At 38.8% G+C, this 27336-nt stretch overlaps 1 protein-coding gene and 1 non-coding gene across 2 annotated transcripts in view; one reads left to right on the top strand and one right to left on the bottom strand.

Annotated features, from left to right (window-relative positions):
- The window catches only part of LOC138814188 (zinc finger MYM-type protein 2-like), a 110804-nt gene that overhangs the window by 49267 nt on the left and 34201 nt on the right, over positions 1 to 27336 (bottom strand). Inside the window, 8 exon segments of the mRNA XM_070003155.1 lie at positions 3995 to 4111; positions 7970 to 8085; positions 9007 to 9157; positions 13955 to 14026; positions 22179 to 22391; positions 24278 to 24324; positions 24327 to 24415; positions 24417 to 24443. Of these exon segments, the coding sequence (XP_069859256.1) occupies positions 3995 to 4111; positions 7970 to 8085; positions 9007 to 9157; positions 13955 to 14026; positions 22179 to 22391; positions 24278 to 24324; positions 24327 to 24415; positions 24417 to 24443 (832 nt within the window).
- LOC138814421 (U6 spliceosomal RNA) lies at positions 2801 to 2904 on the top strand. Its single transcript, XR_011367999.1, has one exon. It is a non-coding gene; the product is annotated as a U6 spliceosomal RNA (small nuclear RNA).

Raw genomic sequence — 27336 nt, 5'->3', positions numbered from 1 at the left:
TCAAGAACAGCACCCAGGCCCTGAGTTCAAGCCCCAGGACTGGCCAAAAAAAAAAAAAAAAAGCCAGAAATAAAGCTGTGGCTCAAGCGGTAGAGCACTATCCTTGAGCAAAAAGAGCTCAGAGACAGTGCCTAAGCCCTAAGTTCAAAGCCCCAGGACTGGCATTCCCAAATCCATACCCAAAAAGAGAAAAAGAACAAATCTATGACAATCTGGAATTGATATAGAAGGAAATAAAGGGAGATACAATAAAGGGAGATAACTACAAAGAAATACTGTTCTTACTGGTAGAAACTAAATAGGTGACATTATCCAAAAAGAAATGTACTCATTACCTGACTTATGTAACTGTAACCCCCTCTTAAAAAAATAAAAATTGGGGACTGGGAAGGTGGCTGAGTGGTAGAGCGCTTGGCTTGGATGCCTGAAGCCCTGGGTTCGATTCTTCAGCACCACATAAGCAAAAAGAAAAAAGCCGGAAGTGGCGCTGTGGCTCAAGTGGTAGAGCACTAGCCTTGAGCTGAAGAGCTGAGGGACAGCACCCAGGCCCAGAGTTCAGGCCCCACGACCAGACCCAAAATAAATAAATAAATAAAATTTATAAAAACAGATTTTCATTCAAAACATATTCTTTGTTGAGTATAGACAAGTAAATTCACAGTCACATTCTTGGTACTTTTTTTTAACTTTGAAAGTCTCATTCTTCCTTTTTTATTATTAAGTAGTTGTACAAAGAGGGCTGGGATTGTGGCTTTTTGGCAGAGTGCTTGCCTAGCATGCATGAAGGCCTGGGTATGAGTCCTCAGTACCAAATAACACATAAACAGAAAAAGCTGGAAGTAGCGCTGTGGCTCAAGTGGTATAGCACTAGCCTTGAGCACAGAGAGGCTCAGGGACAGAGCTCAAGCCCTAAGTTCAAGTCCCAGGATCAGGGGGTGGAGGGAGAGGGGAAGTAGTTGTACAAAGAGGTTACAATTCCATAAAGTAAGGTTATAAATGCAATGCATTTTGATCAATGTTACCCCATCCATCATTCTCCCCATTTTCCCCTTCCCATTCCTAATCTCTAGTTACACAGTTCAACTTGTACATATTTTTTGTATTTGCTCACTGTTTCTCCCTTCATTCATGTGCCCAGCCCTCCTCCAACATGTTCTACTTCTTGGTATTAATTTTGTTAAACCATTCATTAGTTCTTCAGGAGTTACACCTTTAGATTTCTCCCCTAAGTATACCATATTTTAGTGAGTTTGTGTCTATATGCATAAAACACTGCATATGTTGTCATGTTCATTAGTATTTTAGATGAGAGAAAATATGTGCCTTGTACATCTTAACAGTAACAGGTCTATCATGGAATTTTGGCACAGACTATCACATGGAATGTGCAAAACCTGAGAGTAAGTAGTTCCCTCAAACGAAATATAGTTAGCAATTGTTAAATTATTTGTCCTAGTCCCAAACCCACAACAGGCAAAGCTACTTTTCAAGTGGCCACTCAGGCAGTTATTAACAATTTAAATTTCAGGAAGGCAGATAAGTGTTAGTCTGTATTTTCTATTAAAAGGGAAGAAAACCTAACACTTATCAGACACATGAGGGCCAAATAGCCTTGGGCAAAAGAGCTCAGGGACAGTGCCAGGCTCTGAGTTCAAGCTCCAAGCCCTACAAGCCCAAAAACAAAAAAGAGAGGGGGGAAAAAAAGAGGGGGGGGCTGGGAAGGTGGCTCAATGGGAGAGTGCTTGCCTTGCATGCATGAGGCCCTGGGTTCGATTCCCCAGCACCACATAAGCAAAAAGAAAAAAAAAGCCGGAAGTGGCGCTGTGGCTCAAGTGGTAGAACACTAGCCTTGAGCTGAAGAGCTGAGAGACAGCGCCCAGGCCCAGAGTTCAGGCCCCACGACCGGACCTCCCCGCCCCAAAAAAGGCGGGGGGGGGGGCCTAGGAATGAATTCAAACTCATTGGAAACATGTTCCAGTTTGAATATAAAACTTATAGGAGGAAAAAGACAATAAAGAAACCACAAGTGGCAACAATGCAATAATAAACAAGAGGACTTTACAGACTCAAGCTTCTGTGAGGTAAGTTCAACTCTAATTCACCATAATAGTATCGTTTAACTGATTCCAACACTTAATATCCATGTAAACAGAAGCAACACATCAAGAGTACAAAACTTGAGTAGCAATGATGAACATGGTGAAAAGAACCTAATTTTCAAGAATTAAGAAAAATCAGTTTATGTAGGATCTTGAATTCCACATAAATACTGTTTCTGCATGGATTTTCTTTCTTCAATCCCCTTTCTTGTTGGAACTTGAACATTATTGGTAGTATAACTTAAAGAGTTATTAGTCACTAAAATCATCACTAAATGTGCCAAGCAGTCTCAAAACAATGACTGGTATAAATGCTCTGAAGAGAACAACAAACAAAACAATAAATAATTTTCCAGGCACTAAAATAAGAAAATTAGAGCTTTTTAAATACTTCACAAATCATGTAGTTCACTTCAGTCTAAGACACAGATACTGAGTAAGTTACTAATCATCACTAATAAATGATGGCTCAAAAACAGTTTGCTATTAGTTCCACACCTTGTATTTCATTACATACAGTTCATGCTATACCTCTCACCCCATCACAACACATCCCAAAAATTGAAAGAAAATAACAGCCAAAAGTAAGAGCTCCTTAAGATATAGTGGGCAGTGAAGGCCACACATCTACTAATGTCCCCTTTATGAAAAACAAAAATCAGCACTCAGAATTGCTAGTGGCAAAAGAACATGGCAAAGTAGTGCTCACTTCAAGAGCACATACAATTAAACTGGAATACAAAGAAGATTAACATGGTCCTGCAAAAGAATGACACACAAAATTTGTGGCAATTAGGAAAATCAGTGAAGGTAAGACTAATAAACATTTCAAAATTCAAAGGTCTCTATTCTTTTTTTTTTTTTTTTTTTTTTTTTTTTGGGTCCAGTCGTGGGGCCTGAACTCTGGGCCTGGGTGCTATCCCTCAGCTCTTCAGCTCAAGGCTAGCGCTCTACCACTTGAGCCACAGCGCCACTTCCGGCTTTTTTCTTTTTTGCTTATGTGGTGCTGAGGAATTGAACCCAGGGCCTCGAGCATGCAAGGCAAGCGCTCTACCACTGAGCCACCTTCCCAGCCCCTCTATTCTTTTATTTAAACACAGTTATAAAAAGTTATGGTAGGGGGCTGGGAAGATGACTCAGTTGTAGAGCGTTTGCCTTGCATGCATGAAGCCCTGGGTTCGATTCCTCAGCACCACATAAGCAGAAAAAAAAAAGCCGGAAGTGGCGCTGTGGCTCAAGTGGTAGAGTGCTAGCCTTGAGCTGAAGAGCTGAGGGACAGCGCCCAGGCCCAGAGTTCAGGCCCCACAACCGGACCCAAAAAAAAAAAAAAAAAAAAAAAAAAGTTATGGTAGCCCAGCTCACATCTGTAATCCTAGCTACTCAGAAGACTGTGATTTGAGAATCATGTTCTCAGACAGCTTGGGGCAGAAAAGTCCGTGAATCTCTTATCTCCAATTAACCACCAGAAAAACAATAGTGCTGTGGCTCAAAGTGGTAGGTAGAGCATCACCCTTGCGCAAGAAAAGCCCAGGAACAGTGCCTAGGTTCCCAGTTCAAGCCCCATGATCAACAAAAAGTAAAAATACATAAATTTTTTACAGTAGGGGCTGGGAAGGTGGCTCCGTGGTAAAGTGTTTGCCTCACATGCATTAGGCCCTGTGTTCGATTCCTCAGCATCGCATAAACAAAAAAAGCCAGAAGTGGCACTGTGGCTCAAGTGGTAGAGCGCTAGCCTTGAGCTAAAGGGCTGAGGGACAGCGCCCAGGCCCAGAGTTCAAGCCCCATGACCGACATTAACAAAAATAGATTTCCGGAGACAGAAATACCATAAATTATTTTATTTACTGGACTTTCATTTTAGCACCAGATAACATATGTAAGAAAATATGACTTACCTCCCATTCTAGAATTTCTGGTTTTGAACAAAAAGAATTTTTGCAGTAGTTGCATTTCAGCTGAATATCACTTGGTGCTACAAACTGGCCATTTGAAGATGACTGCATGCTTAGAGCCTAAAATAAAGAACACAATAAGCCTGGTATTTTATTTCTACTTGTAATAAATATCTACTATGTGCAGAGAAAAAAAAGCTACCTTGTTAAATATTTTTAATATATAAACTATAAATTTGAAAATTTGAAATTTATAAAACTGAAATTTATTTTTACAGAAGTATTACTATTTACCTAAAATAAGAAAATAATATGAAAAAGAAAGTATAATTCAATTATAATTTTCTCACTTGAAGGAGATAACATGTTAGCTGCAAAGTTCTGAACTAGCAAACAAATAAGTTAACAAAAAATAGTCAAGGAACAATGAAGCCGGGCACTTGTAATCCTGTAATCCTAGCTACTCAGGAGATTGAGATCTCAGAATCATAGTTCAAAGCCAGCCTAGGCAAGAAAGATGGTGAGACTCCTATTTCCAATTAACAACCAGAAAACCGGAAGTGGCACTGTGGCTCAAGTGGTAGAGCACTAGCCTTGAGCTGAAGATCTCAGGGACAGTGCCCATGCCCAGAATTCAAGCCCCACAACCAACACCTTCCCCCCCCCCCAAAAAAAAATCAAGGTACAATGAAGAGAAAAAGAAACCTAACATATACTACATGTGTTTTCTGGGAAAAAAAAATAAATCAAGTAGATTTAAGACATATACTATCAGGTGAATAACATTTTTTAAATTAAAACAAATTGAACCTCATTAAAGCTGACTGTTTCTCCAAAACAAAGTACATTAGAATCTATGGACACTAAAATTCATATGCTAAAATATAAATCCTCCAAGATGATAATAGTATTAAGAGTTATACTTTGGGGGGCAACCTCCTAATTTAATTAGTGTTCTGATTTAAGGGAGTATGGAGAAAGAGGTCTGATGAACCATGTACATCTCTTTTTCTCATATCATGCCAGGACATGTAAGAAGGCACAATCTATGATGAAAAGGCCTTTACCAGATATACATCCACCAAAGCTGCACCCTCAACTTTAAGATAGAAACTTCTGCCACAAGCTATCCATTCTAAAGCATTTTGTTCTAACAGCCTGAACAAACTAAAAACACTATCCTATCATGTAATTTTGAATATAAAATTATCTGGTTGGGCATCAATGGCATGACAAAACTCCAAGTCTCCATCTCCAAAATAATAGCAAAAGCCAGGCTGGAAGGGTGGCTCAAATGGAGCAGTATCAGTCAAGCAGGTAAGCAACTCCAAGGTCCTAGAGTTCAGTCACAGTACTACCAAAAACAAGTAAGTATAGATAATAAACTAATAAAGATATAAAGTTAAAAAAATAGCTAGAGGCCAGGTGTCAGGGCTCATGCCTATAATATAATACTAGTTACAGAGGAAGCTGGGATATGTGGATCATGGTTTGAGGCTAGCATAGGCAGAAAAGTTCCTAAGACTCTTATCTCCAATAAACTACTCAGAAAAAGCCAAAAGTAGTCCTGTGGCTCATGTGGTAGACCACTAGCCTTGAACACAAAGAGGTTCAGGACAGTGCCCAGACCCTAAGTTCAAGCCTCAGGACCAACCAAAAGAAAAAAAAAATAACTAACACACACACACACACACACACACACACACACACACACACACACACACACACACACACACACACACACACACACACACACACACACACACACACACACACACACACACACACACACACACACACACACACACACACACACACACACACACACACACACACACACACACACACTGTAATGAGTCCCATCAAATTACAGGTACATGTTAATGAAATGAAAAAGGTAGTCAAGATATTTTCTATTATCAACTCCGTGGACCCAACAACATAAAAAAAATATTAAAAACATTTAAGATTTGACAAGCAGCATGTCAGTCAGATACTGTCTTCAATTACTTAATCTAATGATACTTTAATTTCTGGTGTTAAAAAGACAAACCAAGGCTGGGTGCCAGTGGCTCATGCCTATAACCCTAACTACTCAGGAGGCTGAGATCTGAGGATCTCAGTTCAAAGCTAGCCCAGGCAGAAAAAGCCGTGAAACTCTCTCAAATAAACCACCACAAAACCAGAAGTGGCATCGTGGCCTAGGTGGTAGAGCGCTAGCCTTGAGCTGAAAGCTGAGGGACAGTGGTCAGGCCCAGAGTTCAAGCCCCATGACTGACCAAAAAAAAAAAAAGACAAACCAGAAACAAACATTATATATAAGGTCTATGAACATGATCTCAAGTTCTAAAACAGAATTTAATCATGAATGAATTGTCATGTAAACATATAGAGGATATAACTTAGCAAAGATAGCATTCATCTGCCTGAATTCAAACAGCTCAATTTAAATACAAATAAAACTATTGTAGAAACATTTTAAAGACTCTATTTTCAGTTTAAATAAACATAGAGCTGGGAAGTTGGCTCAGTGGTAGAGCGCTTGCCTTGCATGCCTGAGGCCCTGGGTTCGATTTCTCAGCACCACATAAGCAAAAAGAAAAAAGCCGGAAGTGGCGCTGTGGCTCAAGTGGTAGAGCCCTAGCCTTGAGCTGAAGAGCTGAGGGACAGCGCTCATGCCCAGAGTTCAGGCCCCACAACTGGACCCACCCAAAAAAAATGGTTCATAAGCCGGGCGCTGGTGGCTCACGCCTGTAATCCTAGCTACTCAGGAGGCTGAGATCTGAGGATCACGGTTCAAAGCCAGCCCGGGCAGGAGAGACCGTGAGACTCCTATCTCCAATAAACCACCAGAAAACCGGAAGTGGCGCTGTAGCTCAAGTGGTAGAGCGCTCGCCTTGAGCTGAAGAGCTGAGGGACAGCGCCCAGGCCCAGAGTTCAAGCCCCACGACCGACAAAAAAAAAAAAAAAAAAAAAAATGGTTCATAAATAAACATAGAACACAGTTTCCAGAATAAAGTAGAATTGTTGGATGAATTAACACGTGAAGCACTGATTTGAACCTTTAGGCAATACCTGACATTTTCACACAAGAGGTAAACCTCAGTACTACCTACCTAATGCTTGAAAGAGGTAAACCAACTAGTACTACCTAATGCTTGAATTCCCTCTAAACTATTCCTTCCAAGTGGTCAACAGAGGAAGTCTGAATACTTTCAGTAACATATCTTCTGAGATTATCCATACTCCAACTTCGAAGAAGTTTGTCAGAAACTTCATTATAGTTATAAAGCTAAAATAACTGAAATTGATCCCATATAAAACTAAGGCCTGCCAGGTGCTGATGGTTCATGCCTGTAATCCTAGCTAATCAGGAGGCTGAGATCTGAGGATCATGGTTCAAAGCCAGCTGAGGTAGGAAAGTCTGTGACACTCATCACCAATTAATCACCAGAAAACCGGAAGTGGAGCTATAGGTTCAAAGTGATAGAGTGCTAGATTTAGCGAAAGAGCTCAAGGACAGCACCTAGACCCTGCATTCAAGCCCCATGGGAGAACAACGACAATACAACCCCTAAGGTCTACCATAAACATCTAATGGTCTCTTGTTATGGCTCATCTCTAATATGGGAAACAAGGATGCTTCATGTTTCTAGGACAAATCTACCTACATACTATATTTATTAAAGAATAGTTTCCCTTTTAGATTAAGAGTTTATTCAAATCATCTAGTAGAAAATATTACACATCAAGGTCTAAATTTGACATTAAAATTTATTTCCTTCAAAATCTACATCACAATAACAACTATGAATTCAATGTTATTTGTGCTAACAACCAAGTCTTCTGCGACTCATTCCATTTCTATTCTCTGATTTGATCCTCAACAAACTACATAAAAATTAATAAAGATACAGCATATTAGAATGATTATTTTCTACATGCATTTTATTAGGGGTTGGGAAAATAAATACAAACCTGAAATTTAGCCACACAACTGGAATTGCAAAAGTTATACAGTTTTCCATCAGGCATTGTGGCTTGGTATTGAGGTAAAGAGGTTCGCTTACAAAAATGACAAATAATTCCCAAACCTAGGAAAGAAAAGACACATATCTAGTACCTTTACAAAGTAATGGAAGTACTTGTCTAAATATTAACTGACTTGAAAGTTTTAAACGGAACCTCCTATGACCAATTCTTATTACTTATATGTTCAACATTATTTCATATTAAACATTCAAGATTATTTCATACAAAAAATACATTTTAAACATTTAAGATTACTTCATACCTTAAAAAATACAGACACTAAGGGAAAAGGTGACACTATTCAAAAAGAAATGTACTCATTATCTGACTTACATAACCGTATCCCCTCTATAATAATAAAAAACCCAGGCACTGGTGGCTTACACTTATAATCCTAGCTACTCAGGATGCTGAGATAGCAGGCTTGCAGTTCAAAGCCAGCAGGAAAGTCTGTTAGACTTTTTTTCCAATTAACCACCAGAAAGTGGAGCTGTGGCTCCAAGTGGTAGAGTGTTAGCCATGACCAAAAGAAGCTCAGGAACAGTGCCCAGACCCAGACCCAAGCCCCAGGATAAGCTAAACAAACAAGTAAATAAATTTTTAAAGAAACTGACATTGAGCAAACAGGCATTGTACAAAAAGAAACATACTCCCTAGCTGACTTATGAAACAGTAACCAATCTGTACATCAACTTTATCATAACTATTCCCAAAATATTTAAAAAATTTTTCAAAAGACTGTTATGTCTCTAAACAAACATTGATATATTAAAAATCTGCTTTAATGCCGGACTAACAATTGAGGTAAATGCGTAACTATAAAGAGAACATCAGTATGTTTAAAAATTTTTAATGCAGAATGATCAAATTTATTGAAACAGTTTCCAAAGAAGGAATTAGTATAAGCAAGGTAAATAAAAGCAAAAATTGAAAGCAATTATATTATTGAAAGTTTTAACTTTCTAAATACCTGAAAGACTTACTTTGAGATTTTGCATATTTTGTCTTGTGACTGTTCATGCAAGCAGTTGAACAATATGGCTCCATATATCCATTTGGACCTATACACTGAGTCATATCAAAAAACCTGCACTGTGTCCGGCAACCAGTACAAGTTGTCAGTTTTCCATATTTCTAAAATTAGAAACATAAAAATAATTTTAAAATTAGACCAGAAAAAAAATATCATATGCTTCATCTCCCCATATTTTTCCCTTGAGACATGGCCTTGCTATATATTCCAGACTGACCTCAAACTCCTGATCCTTGTGCCTCACTCACCTGAGCACTAAAATTACAAGCACAAATCAACATTCATTATACGTTTGGTGTTACAAGAATAATCATTTAATATCTAATCAGTTTCAGAGTAACAAATCTTTACCTACCTAGATAACCTACCTATTAGTTTCATGACTACTAAACTAGGTTCAAATATTTCAATTAGCATTGGCTACTTCTCTATAATTTAGCTTAAGAGTTATCTCTACATATAAATAAAACCTAAAGAGATAGCTATTTCAGAAGCTAAGATTTGAGGATTATGGTCTGGAGCCAACTCTCAGCAGGAAAATCTGTGAGAGTCCCATTCCAATTAACCTCCAAAAAAACAGGAAATAGAGATGTTTGTGACAAGTGTAGAGTACTAATCTTGAGAAAAAAAGTTCAGGGACCAGTGTCCCAGAGCAGAAGGGGAGGTTGGGGGAAGGGGGGAAGGAGGGAAGGAGGGTGGGAGGGCAGAAAAATCCTAAATTATCTATATTCTGTAAATTTTTAAAGGGGGGAATTATATTGGGGATTCAAATCTGGGCCTTGTACTAGGCAGATGGCTGGTTGCTTAAATTATGCCCCAAGCCTTTTTTGCTTTATTTTTAGAACAGGTCTCAAGCTTTTTGCCTGGGGTGTCCTCACACTACCATCTTTCTGTCTACTACCAACACTTGCCAAGTAGCTAGGATTACAACTGTAACCCACCAAGCCAAATGTTTTTTGTTTTATCTTTAAACTCCTTCCTTCCTATGTTCTTTACTTCCTCCCTCCCATCCTGGTGGTCCTCCTTCCTCCCTCCCTCTACTTCTCCTCCTCCTCCTCTCTTTCTCCCCCTCTCCCTTCTCCTCTGAGGTCCTGGCCAGGGTGCTGTCCCTGAGCTATTGTGCTCAAGGCTAGTGCTCTAGCACTGGAGCAGCTCCACATCTGGCTATTTTTGGTAGTTAATTGGAGATAAGAGTCTCAATGGATTTCCTGACTGAGGTGGCTTTCTCAAATCTTAGCCTGCTGAGCATCTAGAATCCTAGCTGCTCTAATTAAGCATGAACCACTGGCACCCAGCACAATTATCTTATCACATACATATTCTACTTCGGTAGTTTTCAAAGCTTTTCTTATGGACAATGGATACTAAAAATGATGGGTTCAAAACTGGATCCAGGGGCTGGGAAGGTGGCTCAGTGGTAGAGCGCTTGCCTTGCATGCCTGAGGCCCTGGGTTCGATTCCTCAGCACCACATAAGCAAAAAGAAAAAAGCCGGAAGTGGCGCTGTGGCTCAAGTGGTAGAGCGCTAGCCTTGAGCTGAAGAGCTGAGGGACAGCGCCCAGGCCCAGAGTTCAGGCCCCATGACCGGACCCAAAAAAAAAAAAAAAAACTGGATCCAGTTGCAAATATCTGTAATACCAATAATACTGGAGAAGCTGAGGCGGGAAAATCTAGAGCTGGAGGCCACCATGGGCTATACAGGAAAAACATGTCTCAATACATAAATACATACACACAAAAATAAAAGTGGGTTTAAAGTTGGTTGAATAAGGTATTCACAGTTTCAAATAAACTCCCCAGCTCCCCAAAAATTTTACCATAGATGTAGGGAACAGCAGCAAAATTAATTATGAGAAATTGGTAAGTATGCTCTTAACCAAACAAAGCAAGTTGCATACAGTAATGTTAGAGTCATTAGAATCATGTGTCTCCTGATAATATGCACCTAAAGACACATTATCACAAGACTAACATCCCCAAAATATATCATCTTCATGAATTCTGAGAAAGTACTAGACAAACGCAAACTCACAGGCATCTTACAAAATGATCTATTCAAAATTATCAAGATCATAAAAGATTAAAAAATAAAGAGCTGTTTAAGTAATTCCCAACTGATGAAGAAACAGAAACTAGACATAACTTTACATCTCAAACAATTAGAAAACTAGGTAAATGATATGAATTAACTGTTCTGATTATACAATTCTCTAAGGAAAGGAAAATAAATGAAGTGGGTCCAACAGCTACCAAAGCTTGTAGACTATAGGCAGTTAGGTGATGGGGGATACAAAACAGAAACAAGTAATTTCACTGGGCTGAAAAACAGGCGACGCTCTCAACTAGAATTTGGGAGTAATGAAGACAAGAGAACTACCTAAAAAAGAATCGTGACTATCCAAAGAGAGTTCCTCTTAAAAGAGGTATGAGGGGTGAGAATTATTAGTTCTTATCAATTCTGATTTCTAAAATTTTTAGTTCCATCTCACTTTTACTTTTTTTTTTTTTTTTTTTTTTTTTGGGTCTGGTCGTGGGGCCTGAACTCTGGGCCTGGGCGCTGTTCCTCAGCTTTTCAGCTCAAGGCTAGTGCTCTACCACTTGAGCCACAGCGCCACTTCCGGCTTTTTTTTCTGCTTATGTGGTGCTGAGGAATCGAACCTAGGGCCTCAGAGGCATGCAAGGCAAGCGCTCTACCACTGAGCCATCTTCCTAGCCCCCCATCTCACTTTTAGTTCAAATAAAATATATAATATTCTTGCTAGATTATGTGTGATCTATGTTCTACAAATGTACTTTTATTCTTCCTTGAAATATATGCAAAGCAAAAGATATTACATATTCTTGCAATCTTTTACATCAAATAGTTTTATGCATCAAGTATTATATTAAGATCTATCTTAACATTAAATATTTTTATGGTTAAACTTTGTACAACTGCTTGAAAATACTTTCTAAAACTGCCCTCCCCAAACAATAAAAAAGAACTATGTAATGTCTTCAACAACTATCTTTCCACCTCTCTTTTTTTTTTTTTTTTTTGGGGTCCGGTCGTGGTGTCTGAACTCTGGGCCTGGGTGCTGTCCTTCAACTCTTCAGCTGAAAGCTAGCGCTCTACCACTTGAGCCACAGTGCTACTTCCGGCTTTTTTCTTTTTGCTTATGTGGTGCTGAGGAATCGAACCCAGGGCCTCATGCATGCAAGGCAAGCGCTCTACCACTGAGCCACCTTCCCAGCCCCATTAAATTCTAATGTTTTCTTTTGCTTGTTTGTTTTTGGGTCCGGTCATGGTGCCTGAACTCTGAGCCTGGGCGCTGTCCCTCAGCTCTTCAGCTCAAGGCTAGCACTCTACCACTTGAGCCACAGCACCACTTCTGGCTTTTTTTCTTTTTACTTATGTGGTGCTAAGGAATCAAACCCAGGGCCTCATGCATGCAAGGCAAGCGCTCTACCACTTTTTTTTTTTTTTTGGTCGGTCGTGGGGCTTGAACTCTGGGCCTGGGCGCTATCCCTCAGCTCTTCAGCTCAAGGCGAGCACTCTACCACTTGAGCTACAGCGCCAGTTCCAAAATTTTAGTAGTTTGTTTGTTTTTTTTTTTTGGGGGGGGGGGTCCACCTCTTATAAACTTAATGAACATAAATTTCAAAATCTTCATAAATCCCTACCTATATTTTGCTAATTTCAAAATGGTACATAATTTTATTTATTTATTTATTCATTCATTCATTCATTCATTTATTTTTGTCAGTACTGGGGCCCGAACTCATTCATTCATTCATCCTTCATTCATTCATTCATTTATTTTTGTCAGTAGTGGGGCCCGAACTCTGGGCCTGGGCCCTGTCCCTCAGCTCTTCAGCTCAAGGCTAGCACTCTACCATTTTTTTTTTTAATTGTGAAAATACCAGTCGGAGGAGTTACAATTACATGGGCAAGATAATGTGTACATTTCTTATCAAACATTATTGCCTCATCTTTGTTTCCCCTTACCATCCCTTCCCATCTCCCACCCCCTCACACACACACCCAAATGGTACATAATTTAAGAGATGCTGCTTGATATACAGAAAATAAAGCTAAACCATAAATAAACACACAAATAAATGAGGTATGAGAAATGATCTTTGCATATATGGCAATTTAACAACTGAGGGCAAACTAAGAGCCATAGAACCACATGAAAGAAGCCAGATACAGCAGTCAGTGCCTGTAACACCAGCACTCAAGAGACTGAGGTAAGGAGGATCTTGATTTCAAATCAAGCTCAGGTTACATAGTGAGACTAAATAAAAACTTCCAAAATAGCCAGGTGCCAGTGGCATGACTGTAATCCTTGCTACTCAAGAGGCTGGGATTGGAGGATCATGGTTCCAAGACAGCTTGGACAGGAAAATCCATGAGACTCTTATCTCCAATTAATCAGCACAAAGGTGGAAGTGAAACTATGTATGGCTCAAGTGGCAGACCATTAGCCTTGAGCAAAGGGGCTTATAACAGCACCCAGGCAGAGTTCACGCCTCAGGACCAAAGTCCAAAACACCTAGCAAAAGTTCATCAGATGACACAGCCTCAAAACCTTAAGATGGGAAATAAGCCAAGTAATTCTTTTAACTAAAAACAATAATAACAACAAAAAGAAAAGTTTCCAAATGCAGAACAAAGTAATAGAGGGAGAGAGGGAGAAAAGGAACAAGGGAGGCAATTGAGATTCATATGTTTTTCACACACACACACACACACACACACACACACACACACACACACACACACACACACACACACACACACACACACACACACACACACACACACACACACACACACACACACACACACACACACACACACGCTTGAAAAAATACCTACTAAAGTTCTTAAATCCCCTCTACCTTCCTACTTACCTCAGGCTGCATTAAGAAAGAGTCCTGCATATGTTCCCGAACCTCTTTCAGGAAGCTTGGATGGCTACCTACCTAAAAAAAGATTTTAAAAGACTTTATAAATACATAATGGAAGGCTGCTAGATTCAAAGGTAAATAAGTATTCTACAAAAGCTCCTTTTACAAGGATGTAGGGAAAAAGGAACACCACTGCACTGTTGGTGGGAACATATATCACATCACAAGACACCTGCATATCTGTGCTCACACTTTTCACTATAGTCAAGTTGTCAAAATAGCCCAAGTGCCTTACAATAGATTATGGATTTTAAAAAAATGTTCTTATACACAGTGGAATTTTACTCAGCAATTAGAAAGAATGATATGTCATTTGCAAGGAAATGGATGGACCGAGAACAAATCATGTCAAGTGAGGTAAGCCAATTTCAGAGACACAAATAGCAAGTGTTTCCTCTTATATGTGTAAGTTAAACCTAAAATACACCAGGGTATGATTAATTATACATGTCTCTAGGCATTTATAAACAGTGATCAAAGGAGGATACTCTTAGGAGACTAACAGAAAAGCACAATGTCTATGTGTATCTGATCATACAAAATATTTATCAAAATGAACTCCAGGAAATGGAAACAAGGTTTGTTCTCTTTTGCTGTTTTTCTTTTTTTTTCTTTTTGTCCTGTTTGTTTATGTCTTTGGCAGTGTAAGGAAAAGCACAGAAATGGAGGGGGAAAGGATGAAAAATGCAGAAAAGGTGCTCACTGGACACTACACTGAAAATAAACATAGGGTAGGGATGGGAAGGAAAAACCGGGTGAGGGAAGGGATGACACTGCCCAAAAAGAAATGTACTTTTTACCTGACTTATGTTAACTTTAATCCCTCTGTACATCACCTTTATAGTAACAATTTAAAAAATTTTAAGTTCCTTTTAATACTCTATTAAGACTTATAAATTCATTCCAACTTTTAAAAATGTCTAACTGGGAGAAAGCAAAGGAAGTGTGACACTGTCCAAAAATAAATGTTCTCATCTGAATTATGAAACTGTAACCCCCTCTGTACATCACCTTTATAATAACAATTTTTTTTTAAATTTAATTCCTATTAAAGCCAGGCATGGGTGACTCACACTTGTAATATTAGCTACTCAGAAGGCCAAGATATAAGGATCCTGGTTCAAAGCCAGCCCACACAGGTAAGTCTGTGAGACTCTTATATCTGATTACCCACAAAAAAAAAAAAAAAAAAAAAAAAACAGGACTGGGAGTGTGGCTTAGTGGTAGAGTGCTTGCCTAGCATGCATGAAGCCCTAGGTTTGATTCCTCATACCACATACACAGAAAGAACCAGAAATGGTACTATGGTTCAAGTGGAAGAGTGTTATCCTTGAGCAAAAGCAGCTCAGGGACAGTGCTCAGCCCTGAGTTCAAGCCCCAGGACTGGCAAAAATAAAAATTAAAAATAAGTTAAATAAATTTAAATTTAGAAAAAAAAAAAAAAAAGTTCAGGAATAGCGCCCAGATTGAGTCCAAACCTCAACACCACCACCACAAAAAAAAAAAAAAAAATGCTATCTGTCCTGTCCTGTTGTTTTTGGTTTTTTTGTTTTGGGGTTTTTTGGGGGGGAAACTGGTTTTGTTGTTGTTGTTGTTGTTGTTGTTGTTTGCCAGTTCTGGGGCTGCTTTTTGCTCAAGGCTAACACTGTAACACTTGAGCCACAGCACCACTTCCGGCTTTTTCAGTTTATGTGGTACTGAGGAATTGAACCTAGAGCTTCATGCATGCTAGTCAAACACTCTATCACTAGGCCACATTCCCAGGCCCCTGTTCTATTGTTACTGCTGTTCAATATACAGAATTACCAATTTATTATTACCAATTTAATTATCCGAGAAAAAGTAATGAAATGATAAAACATAGTATTACAATGGTAAAAGGAAATACAGATGGTTTGCCCCTGAAAGTCACTTTTCTTAAATGACTTAATATATTCAAAGATCTCTTTAAAACATATAAAACCTCAAAACTTTCTAAAGTATCTTAAGATTACAATTCTCATCATCTGCAAAATAATGCTTCCAGTACATAATATAAATTTATATGCTTCTTCCTTACAGAAAAGTTTTAAAAGATGTTTTCTGCTTTCCATGAAAGAACAAAATGTTATACTCTAAGAGGGGAACTAATGAAAACCAATATGCCAATAATATGCCAATAGCAGTATCTAAATATATTAGATATATCTAATTAGATACATCATAAAATTAACAAATATATATTTTACAAACTAATTGTGACATAAGGACATAAGTTAAACAACAGAGTTTGTTGATGCTATTTTTGTGGGGAAGGGACAAGAAGTGTGACACAGAGGGTTGAGATTCATTGGAATACATTTTAAATGTGTGGAGATATGACAATGAACCCTCTCCCCCACTTATAATATAAGCTCAAGAAACAGAGAAAGAGTGAAGTCAAAGGAACATGTTTTTCTGGTGATGGTCATCATTGTCATTGTGGTCTTGAATTCAGGGCCTGGGCATTATCCCTGAGCTTTTACACTCAAGGATAGTTAGTGTTCTACCACTTTGAACCACATCCACTTCCAGCTTTTTCTGGTGATGGTGGTGACTCAAGATAAGAATCTCTCAGACTTTCCTGTCTGGGCTGGCTTCCAACCACAATCCTCAGATCTCAGCTTCATGAATAGCTAGGATTACAGGTGTGAGCCACTGCCATCTGACTTAGGAAATATACTTTAAAATTCACCACACAACTTCTGTTCCCAGGGTATGTAAAAATTTTTCTAGCTAGGCCCTGGTGGCTCACGCCTACAATCCTAGCTACTAAGGAGGTTGAGATCTAAGGACTACAATTCAAAGCTAGCCTGGGCGGAGATGCTTATCTCCAATAAATTACACAGTAAAAAGCAGATGTGGTACTATGGGGCTTCATAGTAGAGCACTTGAGCAAAGAGAGGCTCAGGGACAGAGCCAAGGCCGAGTTCAAGCCCCAAGACCATCAAAAAATAAAAAAAGAAAATATTATTGCACATCTCACATAATGATCTCAAAACCTGTTGGTGATTTTCTTTATCAATAAAAAGGTATACATGGTCAACAATGTATTTAATTTTAAATTTTGAACATAGGTTACAGGAATTCTAAATCACAATTGTGTGTGTGTGTGTGTGTGTGTGTGTGTGTGTGTGTGTGTGTGTGTGTGTGTGTGTGTGTGTGTGTGTGTGTGTGTGTGTGTGTGTGTGTGTGTGTGTGTGTGTGTGTGTGTGTGTGTGTAAGTCCCAGGGCTTCTAAATCACAATTGTGTGTGTGTGTAAGTCCCAGGGCTTTAACTCATGGCCTGGATGCTGTCTCTGGTCTTATTTTGATCAAGGCTAACACTCAACCACTTTGTGTGTGTGTGTGTGTGTGTGTGTGTGTGTGTGTGTGTGTGTGTGTGTGTGTGTGTGTGTGTGTGTGTGTGTGTGTGTGTGTGTGTGTGTGTGTGTGTGTGTGTGTGTGTGTGTCTCTGGTCTTATTTTGCTCAAGGCTAACACTCAACGTGTGTGTGTGTGTCTCTCTCTCTCTCTCTCTCTCTCTCTCTCTCTCTCTCTCTCTCCCAGGGCTTTAACTCATAGCCTGGATGCTGTCTCTGGTCTTGCTCAAGGCTACACTCAACCACTTGAGCCATATCTCCACTTGTGGCTTTTTTGGTAGTTTAGTAAAGGTAAGAGTTTTACAAACTTTCCTGCCTGGGCTGGCTTCAAACCATGATCCTCAGATCTCAGCCTACTAAGTAGCTAGGATTACAGGTATGAGCTACTGGAGCCCAGCACCCAAAGACTTTTTGCTCAATGCTAGCAGTCTACCACCTGAGTCACAGCTTCATTTTTGCTTTTTTGGAGATAGGAGTCTTATGGGCTTTCCTACCTGGGCTGGCTTCAAATTGAAATCCTTAGATCTCAGCTTCCTGAGTAGCTAGGATTACAGGCGAAATCCACCAGCAACCATCATTCTTAAGATGAAAATATTTTAAGATAACTTTAATAATGATGGAGCTATGGGATCCAGCTCAGTAGCAGAGCCTCTGCAATGATCTGGGCTCAATCTCTGGCACTACAACAAAAATAATGATAAAGAACACACTCTATATCCATTAGAATAGAATCACTTTGTGTCAGTAGATGTTATCCAGAATAGTAGATATTATCCCGGAACACTGAGGAATTCTTAGTCCTCTCAGTCAGGTTAGTATCATCAGCCAAAGGGCAGAAAAGAATCAGAACTCCATACATTTTACGATAACAAAGGAGGTCAAGCAGAGAGGCTGGAATTCTATCTGGCAATAATAAGGCTATGGGCATTCTATCCCATGCCAGAACACTGTCAAATGAAGCCAGATAAAATAGAAGGGTTAAAGATCCAGAGCTCCATAACATAAAACCTAAATTTTAGTCAAAAAATCATTACAAGAAAACTACAAATCAAATTTAAGACAATTCTCAACACCACAAAAGCAAACAAACATAACCTTGAAGTTCAATAAATTTAAAGTCAAACAATGCCAATATCAAAACTGCAAAAGACATTAGAACTATTTGGCAAAGATTATTAAAGTTATCTTAAGAACACTTCAATCGGCCAGGCGCCAGTGGCTCACACCTATAATCCTAGCTACTCAGAAGGCTGAGATCTGAGGATCACGGTTCAAAGCTAGCCCAGGCAGCAAAGTCCGTGAGACTCTTATCTCCAATAAACCACTAGAAAACTGGAAATGGCACTGTGGCTCAAGCAGTAGAGCACTTGCCTTGAGCTGAATAGCGCAGGGACAGCACCCAAGCCCAGAGTTCAAGGCCCATGACTGACAAAAAAAAAAAAAAAGCTTCAATTGTTGAGAATGTAATCCCTGGCAAGATGATTTAGAGTTCCAGGCAATACTGTGCTACATAGTGAGATCTTGTTTCCAACAAAACAGAGAATAAAACAAAACATCCCAAGAAACAAACAACCAGAACTGCTAAAGAGACCTGCAGGGCTGAAATGAAAAATTTAACATTCATGTCACTGAAGTCTTAATAAGAGATGGCCAGAAAAATTCTCAAAGAAAAAAAAAAAAAATTCTCAAAGAAAATACTGTTTCAAAAATGTCTCAACTTAGGCAGAAGATCTAACTATATAGATAGAAGCTGAGCAAACCACAGAAACACAAAGTCACATTACAATTTGCTCAATCAAAGACTAAGCATAAAATCTTAAAACAAGGAAAAAAAATTCCAAGGGGGGGGGGGGGAACATAACTTAATGGAAAAGTACTATCAACATGAAGCTTAGTACCAGGTGCTGGTGGTTCATGGTTATAGTCCTAACTCTTCAGGAAGGTAAGATCTGATTATCACAATTTGAAACCAGCACAGGAAGACAAGTTTTCTGCTGTGTGTGTATGTGATGGTACTGGGGCTTGAATTCAGACTCAAATTCTCAACTTTCTCCTCTCACAGCCAGTGTTCTAATACTTAAAACCATGCCTCCTATTTTGACATTTTGCTGGTTAACTGGAGGTAGAGCCTCTTGAACTTTTCTGCCCAGACCAACTTTCACAGATGCTCAATGTTGGCCTCCTGAGTAGACAGGATTTAAGGCATGAGCCACCAGTGCCTGGCTAAGAAACAAAACTTTATTAGACTATAGAAGCTGTAACTTAAGGCAAACACCACTAACTCTAGCCCTACTCACATAAGAAAAGGCCAAGAAGAAAACCTAGATTGTCATCAAGGACTGACTACAAGATCTCCCATCCAAGCAAACACTCTAAGTATTTAAATCAAAACTTAACTATGAAACCTAAACTTCCACTCTACAGTAATAAGATACTTACCACTATCAGTCACACCTATTCCAACCCCAGTAACAAATTCTGATGAGGTAGTCTGACCCAGCATAAAGTCAAAACATTCACTACCAGCAACAGGGTCAAAAATAAAATTACACAGTCTGAAGACAGTAACAAAGAAAAACAAGCAAAAACAAAGAAATGCAAATAAAACCTAAGTGGCCTGTGGACTAAGATTATGTAGATTATGCCAGTTGTAGTGGCTCCCCAAAACTGGGGAGACTGAGGCAGGAGTACCAAGAATTCAAGTTAGAGCTACATAGGAAGCCTGTCTCATGAACAACAACAAAAAAGGCAAACATGAACATCATTAGAATTCCAAAAGGAAAGCAACTGAAAAAGGACATACAATAATACACAGTACTCAGTCATTTCTAACATAACGAATACAAATTAAAGTAACACTGAAGATGCAATTTTAACCAATTAATGTTCTGTTGGTGAGACTATAAAAGAACAGGCACCTCCCTACATTATTGGAAACAATGTAAATGAGTACAACTCCAGAAAAGTTAAAAACAATATCTAACAGACTTCGCTAGCATAGCTAATCATACTCCTCAAAACCTACTCTAAAAGTATCTCTTTCCAATATAGCATAAAATAGTTAACAGGTTAATCATCATCACAATTTTGTAATGTGCAACTGGACATAACCAATCAACAATAGTAAACTGATCAAGTAGATTACTGTACAGCTCAAGACTGTCATATACTGTTACCACCAAATCTTGGGAGCCACAGGTTAAGACCATGATTTGCTGTGAAAACATTCCCACTATGGCTAATTCAGATTACCAATACTAAGCCGATCATGAAATCTTTCAGAAACATGCATTTATACATATGTAATTCCCACTACAGAAATGTGATCATCATGATACCCCAACAATACATACAATATTAAAATGCAATGTCAGGAAGTATAGTGCAGGTCAATAATCTCAGCATTGGGAAATTGAGGTTTTAGGGATCACAAGTTGGATGCCATCCTGGGCTATCTAGATACCCTAGTCTAAAACAACAACAAAAAGAAAAGTAGCTGGAAGGCTGGGAAGGTGACTCAGTGGTAGAGTGTTTACCTTGCATGCATGAGGCCCTAGGTTCAATTCCTCAGCACATAAGCAGAAAAAGCCAAAGTGGTGCTGTGGCTCAAGTACACTAACCTTGAACTCAAGAGCTCAGGGATGGAGCCCAGGCCCAGAGTTCAAGTCCCACAACTGACCAAAAAAGAAAGTAGCTGGGCATTAGTGGCTCACGCTTGTAATCCTAGCAACTCAGGAGACTGAGATCTGAGGTTCGTTCGCAGTTCAAAGCCAGCCTGGGCAGCCAAGTCCATGAGACTCTTATCTCCAATTAACCACCAGAAAGCCAGAAGTGGTGCTGATGCTCAAGTGGTATAGCACCCACCTTGAGCTGAAGAGCTGAGGGAGAGCGCTCAGGCCCAGAGTTCAAGCCCCACGACCAACAAAAAGAAAAAAGAAAGAAGAAAAGTAACAAGTGATGTGTTTTTATTATCTCCATTTTTATACAATATTAAGTATTAAACTATATATTCCTCATGTCCCCTAAATGTAATTCCTGTCTTAAAACTCCAGTCTTCAGCCAAGTGCCAGTGGCTCACGCTTATGTCCATAATCCTATCTACTCAGAAGGCTGAGATCTGAGAATCATGGTTCAAAGAAAATCTGTGAGACTCATATCTACACTTAACCACCACAAAGTCTGAAGTAAAGATGTGGCTAAAGTGGTACAGTACTACCCTTGAGCAAAAAATCAAGGATAGTGTCTAGGGCCTGAGTTTAAGCTAGAGGACTGATATAACAAAAAAGATTGAAACTGGGGAGGAGGATTGGGTGGGGGCGGGGAAGGGAGGAAGGGGGGGAGGATGGGAGCGGATGGGAAGGGGAAACAAAGGAGGAGGCTACAATGCTTGATAAGAAATGTACTCATTATTTTGCCCATGTAATTGTAACCCCTCTGTACAGTATTTTCACAATAAAAATTTTAAAGATTGAAATTAGCCTGAAAATTTAAATATAAACAAGCTAAGTTTTAATATTTTGAAGAATAATTGTAGATCCTCTAAATCTCATAAAAATGAAAATTGAATGGGAATCATGCTAATCTCATTTACCATCATATGTAAGATCATAAGTTTATTTCCAATGACCTATGTATTTATTCATTTCAGATAGGTAATACTTATGACATGAAGACAATAATGCAAGTAAATGAGAATCTTAAGATAAATCTGGTTAATAAATTCTATTAATAATAAAACTATCACAGTATAGCCAAAACAATGTCCAATTTTAATAGTATATGAATTACCTGTTTGTACTCACTGACACAACTTTGACAACAAAATCTTTTCTGTTGACCGTCAATCACCAGAACGTTATTTCCGGCACCTTTACTAGGTAAATATTCTCCACACTGTTCACAGCAATTCATTATAAGACCATTGGCCATTCTATATCTATTAAAGCAGTGGTCACTACACAGCTTATGAGTCATATTTTTAAAACTAACTTCATGGCGAATCTAAAAGAAAAAAATAAATATTTTTTAAAAAGATCTACTTTTAAGTAAATAACAAGAATGACCAAAACAATTAAAATAAGTCCAATAAAACTTGTTTGGGAAAAAAAATACTAAAATAATTTCATAATTCTTTGAATGTTTTCATATACATAAAAACACATATATGACTTTGAAGGAACAAAAGAGAAAAATACACAGCAATATCATAAACTTCTTTAGAGATTTATTAAAATGATAGGAAATAGCCTGGTACAACTGGCTCACACTTGTAATCCTAGCTACTCTCAGGAGGCTGAGATCTAGGATTGAAGTTCAATGCCAGGTCAAGCAGAAAAGTCCTTGAGACTTTTTTTTTTTTTTTTTGATCGGTCGTGGGGCTTGAACTCTAGGCCTGGGCACTATCCCTGAGCTCTTTAGCTCAAGGCTTGCACTCTACTACTTGAGCCACAGTGCGACCGGTTTTCTTAGTAGTTTATTAGAGATAAGAGTTTCATGGACTTTTCCTGCCTGGGCTGGCTTTGAACTGTGATCCTCAGATCTCAGCCTCCTGAGTAACTAGGATTATAGATGTGAGCCACCAGTACCTAGCTGAGACTCTTATCTTCACTAACAACCAAAAAGCCAGAAGTGGAGGTATAGTTCACATGGCAGCGTGTCAACCCTGTGGAGGAAAAAAAGCTCAGTACTGGAACAAAAAAATTAAAAATGTTTAAAAAAAGAACAAAGCCAAACTTAGATATATTGATAAATAAATAAGCCTCCTGGAAATCTTCATACAAATCATAAAAGGAATTACAACGAATAAAAAAAACATTTATTTAAAAAGGGGGAGGAGGGCTGGGAAGGTGGCTCAGTGGTAGAGCGCTTGCCTTGCATGCTGAGGCCCTGGGTTTGATTCCTCCGCACCACATAAGCAAAAAGAAAAAAGCCGGAAGTGGCACTGTGGCTCAGGTGGTAGAGCGCTAGCCTTGAGCTGAAGAGTTGAGGGACAGTGCCCAGGCCCAGAGTTCAGGCCCACTACCAGACCCCCCCCCCAAAAAAAGGGAGGGGGGAGGGACCGGGCACTGGTGGCTCACGCCTGTAATCCTAGCTACTCAGGAGGCTGAGATCTGAGGATCTCAGTTCAAAGCCAGCCCGGGCAGGAAAGACCAGCAGGAAAGACCATGAGACTCCTATCTCCAATAAACTACCAGAAAACCAGAAGTGGTGCTGTAGCTCAAGTGGTAGAGAGCTCGCCTTGAGTTGAAGAGCTGAGGGACAGCGCCCAGGCCCAGAGTTCAAGCCCCATGACCGACAAAAAAAAAAGGGGGGGGGGGGAGGGAGAAACAATTCAAATGAGGTATGTATACACAGATTTCCTTTTACTCAATATCATAATCAATAATAAGAATTTTAAAATTTCCCTCCATGGTAACTCCAGACTGAGATTTGAGGACTGTGGTGCAGTAGTCTCCATAAAAGCTGGAAGCTGAGCTGTGGCTTAAGTGGTAGTGCTCTGCCCTTGAGCAAAAAAAAAAAAGCAGGGATAGTGCCAGACCAGCACCAAAAAGAAATAAATAAATACATAAATAAATAAATAAATTCCCTCTATTCCTAATTCCCAGTAACAGTACTTATCAGTCTTATGCAAACTATTTAAAAATAAACCTATTACTAGAAATTAAAAAATCATCACGATATGATTTGTCTGTTTTGAACATCAAGAAAAATAATTAACATAATTTTCCCAAGTCAACTCTCTATGGAAAAATGGGTTACATGAGATATTTTTAAGAATGTTTATATATCCTTACTTTTAAGTAAATGTATTTTGATAAGGAGTACATAATAGTTATTAAAATGTAAATCCTAGTCAGATCTAAATGATAAATCATAAGAATACAAACCTCTGTTAGTTTACCACAGATTGTACATCTTGATTTATTTAGAGCTGCTTTAGTAGGATTCTGCTTGTCTTCATAAAGAGACAAACAAGATGTACTACAGAATTCCTGGAAGGACTCACTTGAATCCACTTGAGCAACAATAGTTCCTTTCATTGTAGTTATATCTCTGAAAAATACGAGGTACAACTTGAAATAAAATTTCTTTAAAAAAATAAAACAAATATAAGATTAACAACTGACATTCTTCATTTCCACAAACTGAATTGTGGAAATTAAACATTTTTTAAACCTTTACTATAAAATATAGTTTCTTGGCAGTAAAAGACTAAGAAAAGTAAAGCTACTTAGCTGGGCAGTGGTAGCTCACATTTATAATACTAGCTACTCAGGAGGCTGAGATCTGAGTATTGTGATTTGAAGTCAGCTGGGACAGAAAAGTCCATTAGACTCTTAACCACCACAATGCTGAAAATAGAGCTTTGGCTCACACAGTGGTAGAGTACTGGCTCAAGAGCTCAAGAACTCAATAGCGCAGGCCCTGAGTTCAAGCCTTAAAACAAGCAACAAAATAAAAAATATAAATATAAATAAAAGATAAAAATAAATAAAAGAAAGTAAAACTATACTATTAAAACCTTAAATTCAGCAAATTGAAAGACTAAAGAGTTATTAATTAAAAGGAATCAATGTCAAGAACTAATTCATTAAGGTTTAAATTTGTATAGCTCCTGTTTAATTTCTCTCTCCTGGGCAAGAAAGAAGCACTCCATAAAAACATAACATATATTAAGAGGTGGAAATTCAAATCTTTTTTTCCCTTAAAGGAATTACTCCAACTCCCAAACATTTTACCAACCATTTGACAAAGCTGTCCAACTCCAAATAGAAACATTATGTTGACATTATTGATGACATTTGAAGTTCAAATTCTGAATTGCAAGATTATTGTTGTAATTAAGTCTATTTGTCAAGCAACCTAAAAACCTCAAAACAATTGTTTTCCTACTTAAATGTATTAAATATACACATACCAACCATATGCTCTTTCCTAAATGCCAAAATCTAAAAATAGCTTCTTGGATTGCTTCCAGAGATAGTATAGAAAATCCAAATAGCTGTGATACTCTCCAATTAAGCAACAAAAAGCCAGAAATGGAGCTGTGGCTCAAGTAGGAATACTAACCTTGATTCCAAAAACTCAGGGAAAGCACCCAGGCCCTGAGTTCAGGCCCCAGATCAGTACAGTTAATAAATAAATTAATAAATAAATAAATAAAAATAAATAAATAAATATGAACTATACAACTCATGGAGATGGGAGGGAAAGAATGGGAGAGAATGAGGGAACAGATGACACTGTACAAAAGAAATTTACTCAATACCTGACTCATGTAATTATAAGCCCTCGGTCTATCACCTCTATAATAACAATAAAGTACAGTCGTGGGGCCTGAACTCTGGGCCTGGGCGCTGTCCCTCAGCTCTTCAGCTCATGGCTAGTGCTCTATCACTTGAGCCACAGCACCACTTCCAGCTTTTTTCTTTTTGCTTATGTGGTGCTGAGGAATCGAACCCAGGGTCTCAGGCATGCAAGGCAAGCGCTCTACCACTGAGCCACCTTCCCAGCCCCAACGTACATTTTTTTTAAGTCTACATGGTTTTACCTTTCAGGTATTTCATTATAGTCTAATTATTTTTAATCAGTAAAGGCATGTCTAAAACTGAGTAGGAAGACCAGTTCATATCTTTCAAAGGCTAGCAAAACACTGGTTGGTACCTGGCTGGGTGCCCGTGGCTCACATTTGTAATCCTAACTACTCAGAAGGCTGAGATCTGTGGATTAAGATTCAAAGCCAGTCAGGCACTGACAACTACTCAGGAGGCTAAGATATAAGGATCATGGTTCAAAGCCAGCCCAGGCAGTAAAGTCCATGAGACTATTATCTCCAATAAACCATCAAAAAACCAGCAGTGGTGCCATGGCTTAAGTGGTAGAGCACTAGCCTTGAGCTGAATTGCAGAGGGACAGGCCCTTAGTTCAAGCCCCATGACTGAACAACAACAACAACAGCAACAAAGATCCAAAGCCAGCCTAGGAAAGTCCGTAAAACTCTTATCTCCAATTACCAGAAAAACCCCAGCAGAGGAACTATGGCTCAATTGGTATAGCACTAGCCTTGAGCATAAAAACTTAGCGATTATGCCCAGACCCTGGATTCAAGTCCCTGGACCAGAATGAAAAAAGGAGAAAGAAAACCAGAGAGCTAGGCGCCAGTGGCTCACTCCTATAATCCTAGCTACTCAGGAGGCTGAGATCTGAGAATCTGGTTCAAAGCCAGCCCAGACAGGAAAATCCCTGACTCTTATGTCCAATAAACCACCAGAAAACCAGAAGTGGTTCTGTGGCTCAAGTAGTAGAGCACTAGCCTTGAGTTGAAGAGCTAAGGGACAGCTCCCCAGCCCAGAGTTCAAGCCCCACAACCAACAAAAGAGAGAGAGAGAGAGAGAGAGAGAGAAAGTTGGTGCCTGAATCATAAAACTATTAAGTATTTCTAGTGAAAACAATTAGATGAGGAACCAAAGATTCGCTGACTTAAAATAGTATCACTCTGAAGACCGTGTAAAATCTAATTTTTAATTACAGAATCATATATAAACTACTTAACATTAAGCTAAATTCTTAGAATAATATGAGACAATCACAGAATGTGTCTCTGATAAAGATGTACTATACAAATAAATGGTCACATTAAGCCTCCTTTTACAACTATTAAAATAAGAAAAATATGTGCAATGTCAATAGAAGTAATAATAATAATTAGCAGTAAAGCTCCTGTCCACTCAGTGTGAACCCCCTAGGTTTGACCCCAATATCATAAAAACAAAAGAAATAATGTAAAAAATCATGTATTTCAACAAATTGAAGGATTCCAATGGCAATTATAGTAAAAACTAATTACAACTAAGTGGCTCACACTTATAATCCTAGCTACTCAGGAAGCTGAGATATTGAATATCATGAAAAACCAGCCCAGGCAAGAAAGTCTGTGAGACTCTTA

The sequence above is a fragment of the Dipodomys merriami genome, unplaced genomic scaffold (assembly GCF_024711535.1).
Source record: "Dipodomys merriami isolate MVZ:Mamm:240054 unplaced genomic scaffold, mDipMer1.0.p SCAF_6, whole genome shotgun sequence".
NCBI classification, from domain to species: Eukaryota; Metazoa; Chordata; class Mammalia; order Rodentia; family Heteromyidae; genus Dipodomys; species Dipodomys merriami.
The sequence above is the reverse complement of the archived record's forward strand: the minus strand, read 5'-3'. Positions and strand labels throughout refer to the sequence as shown.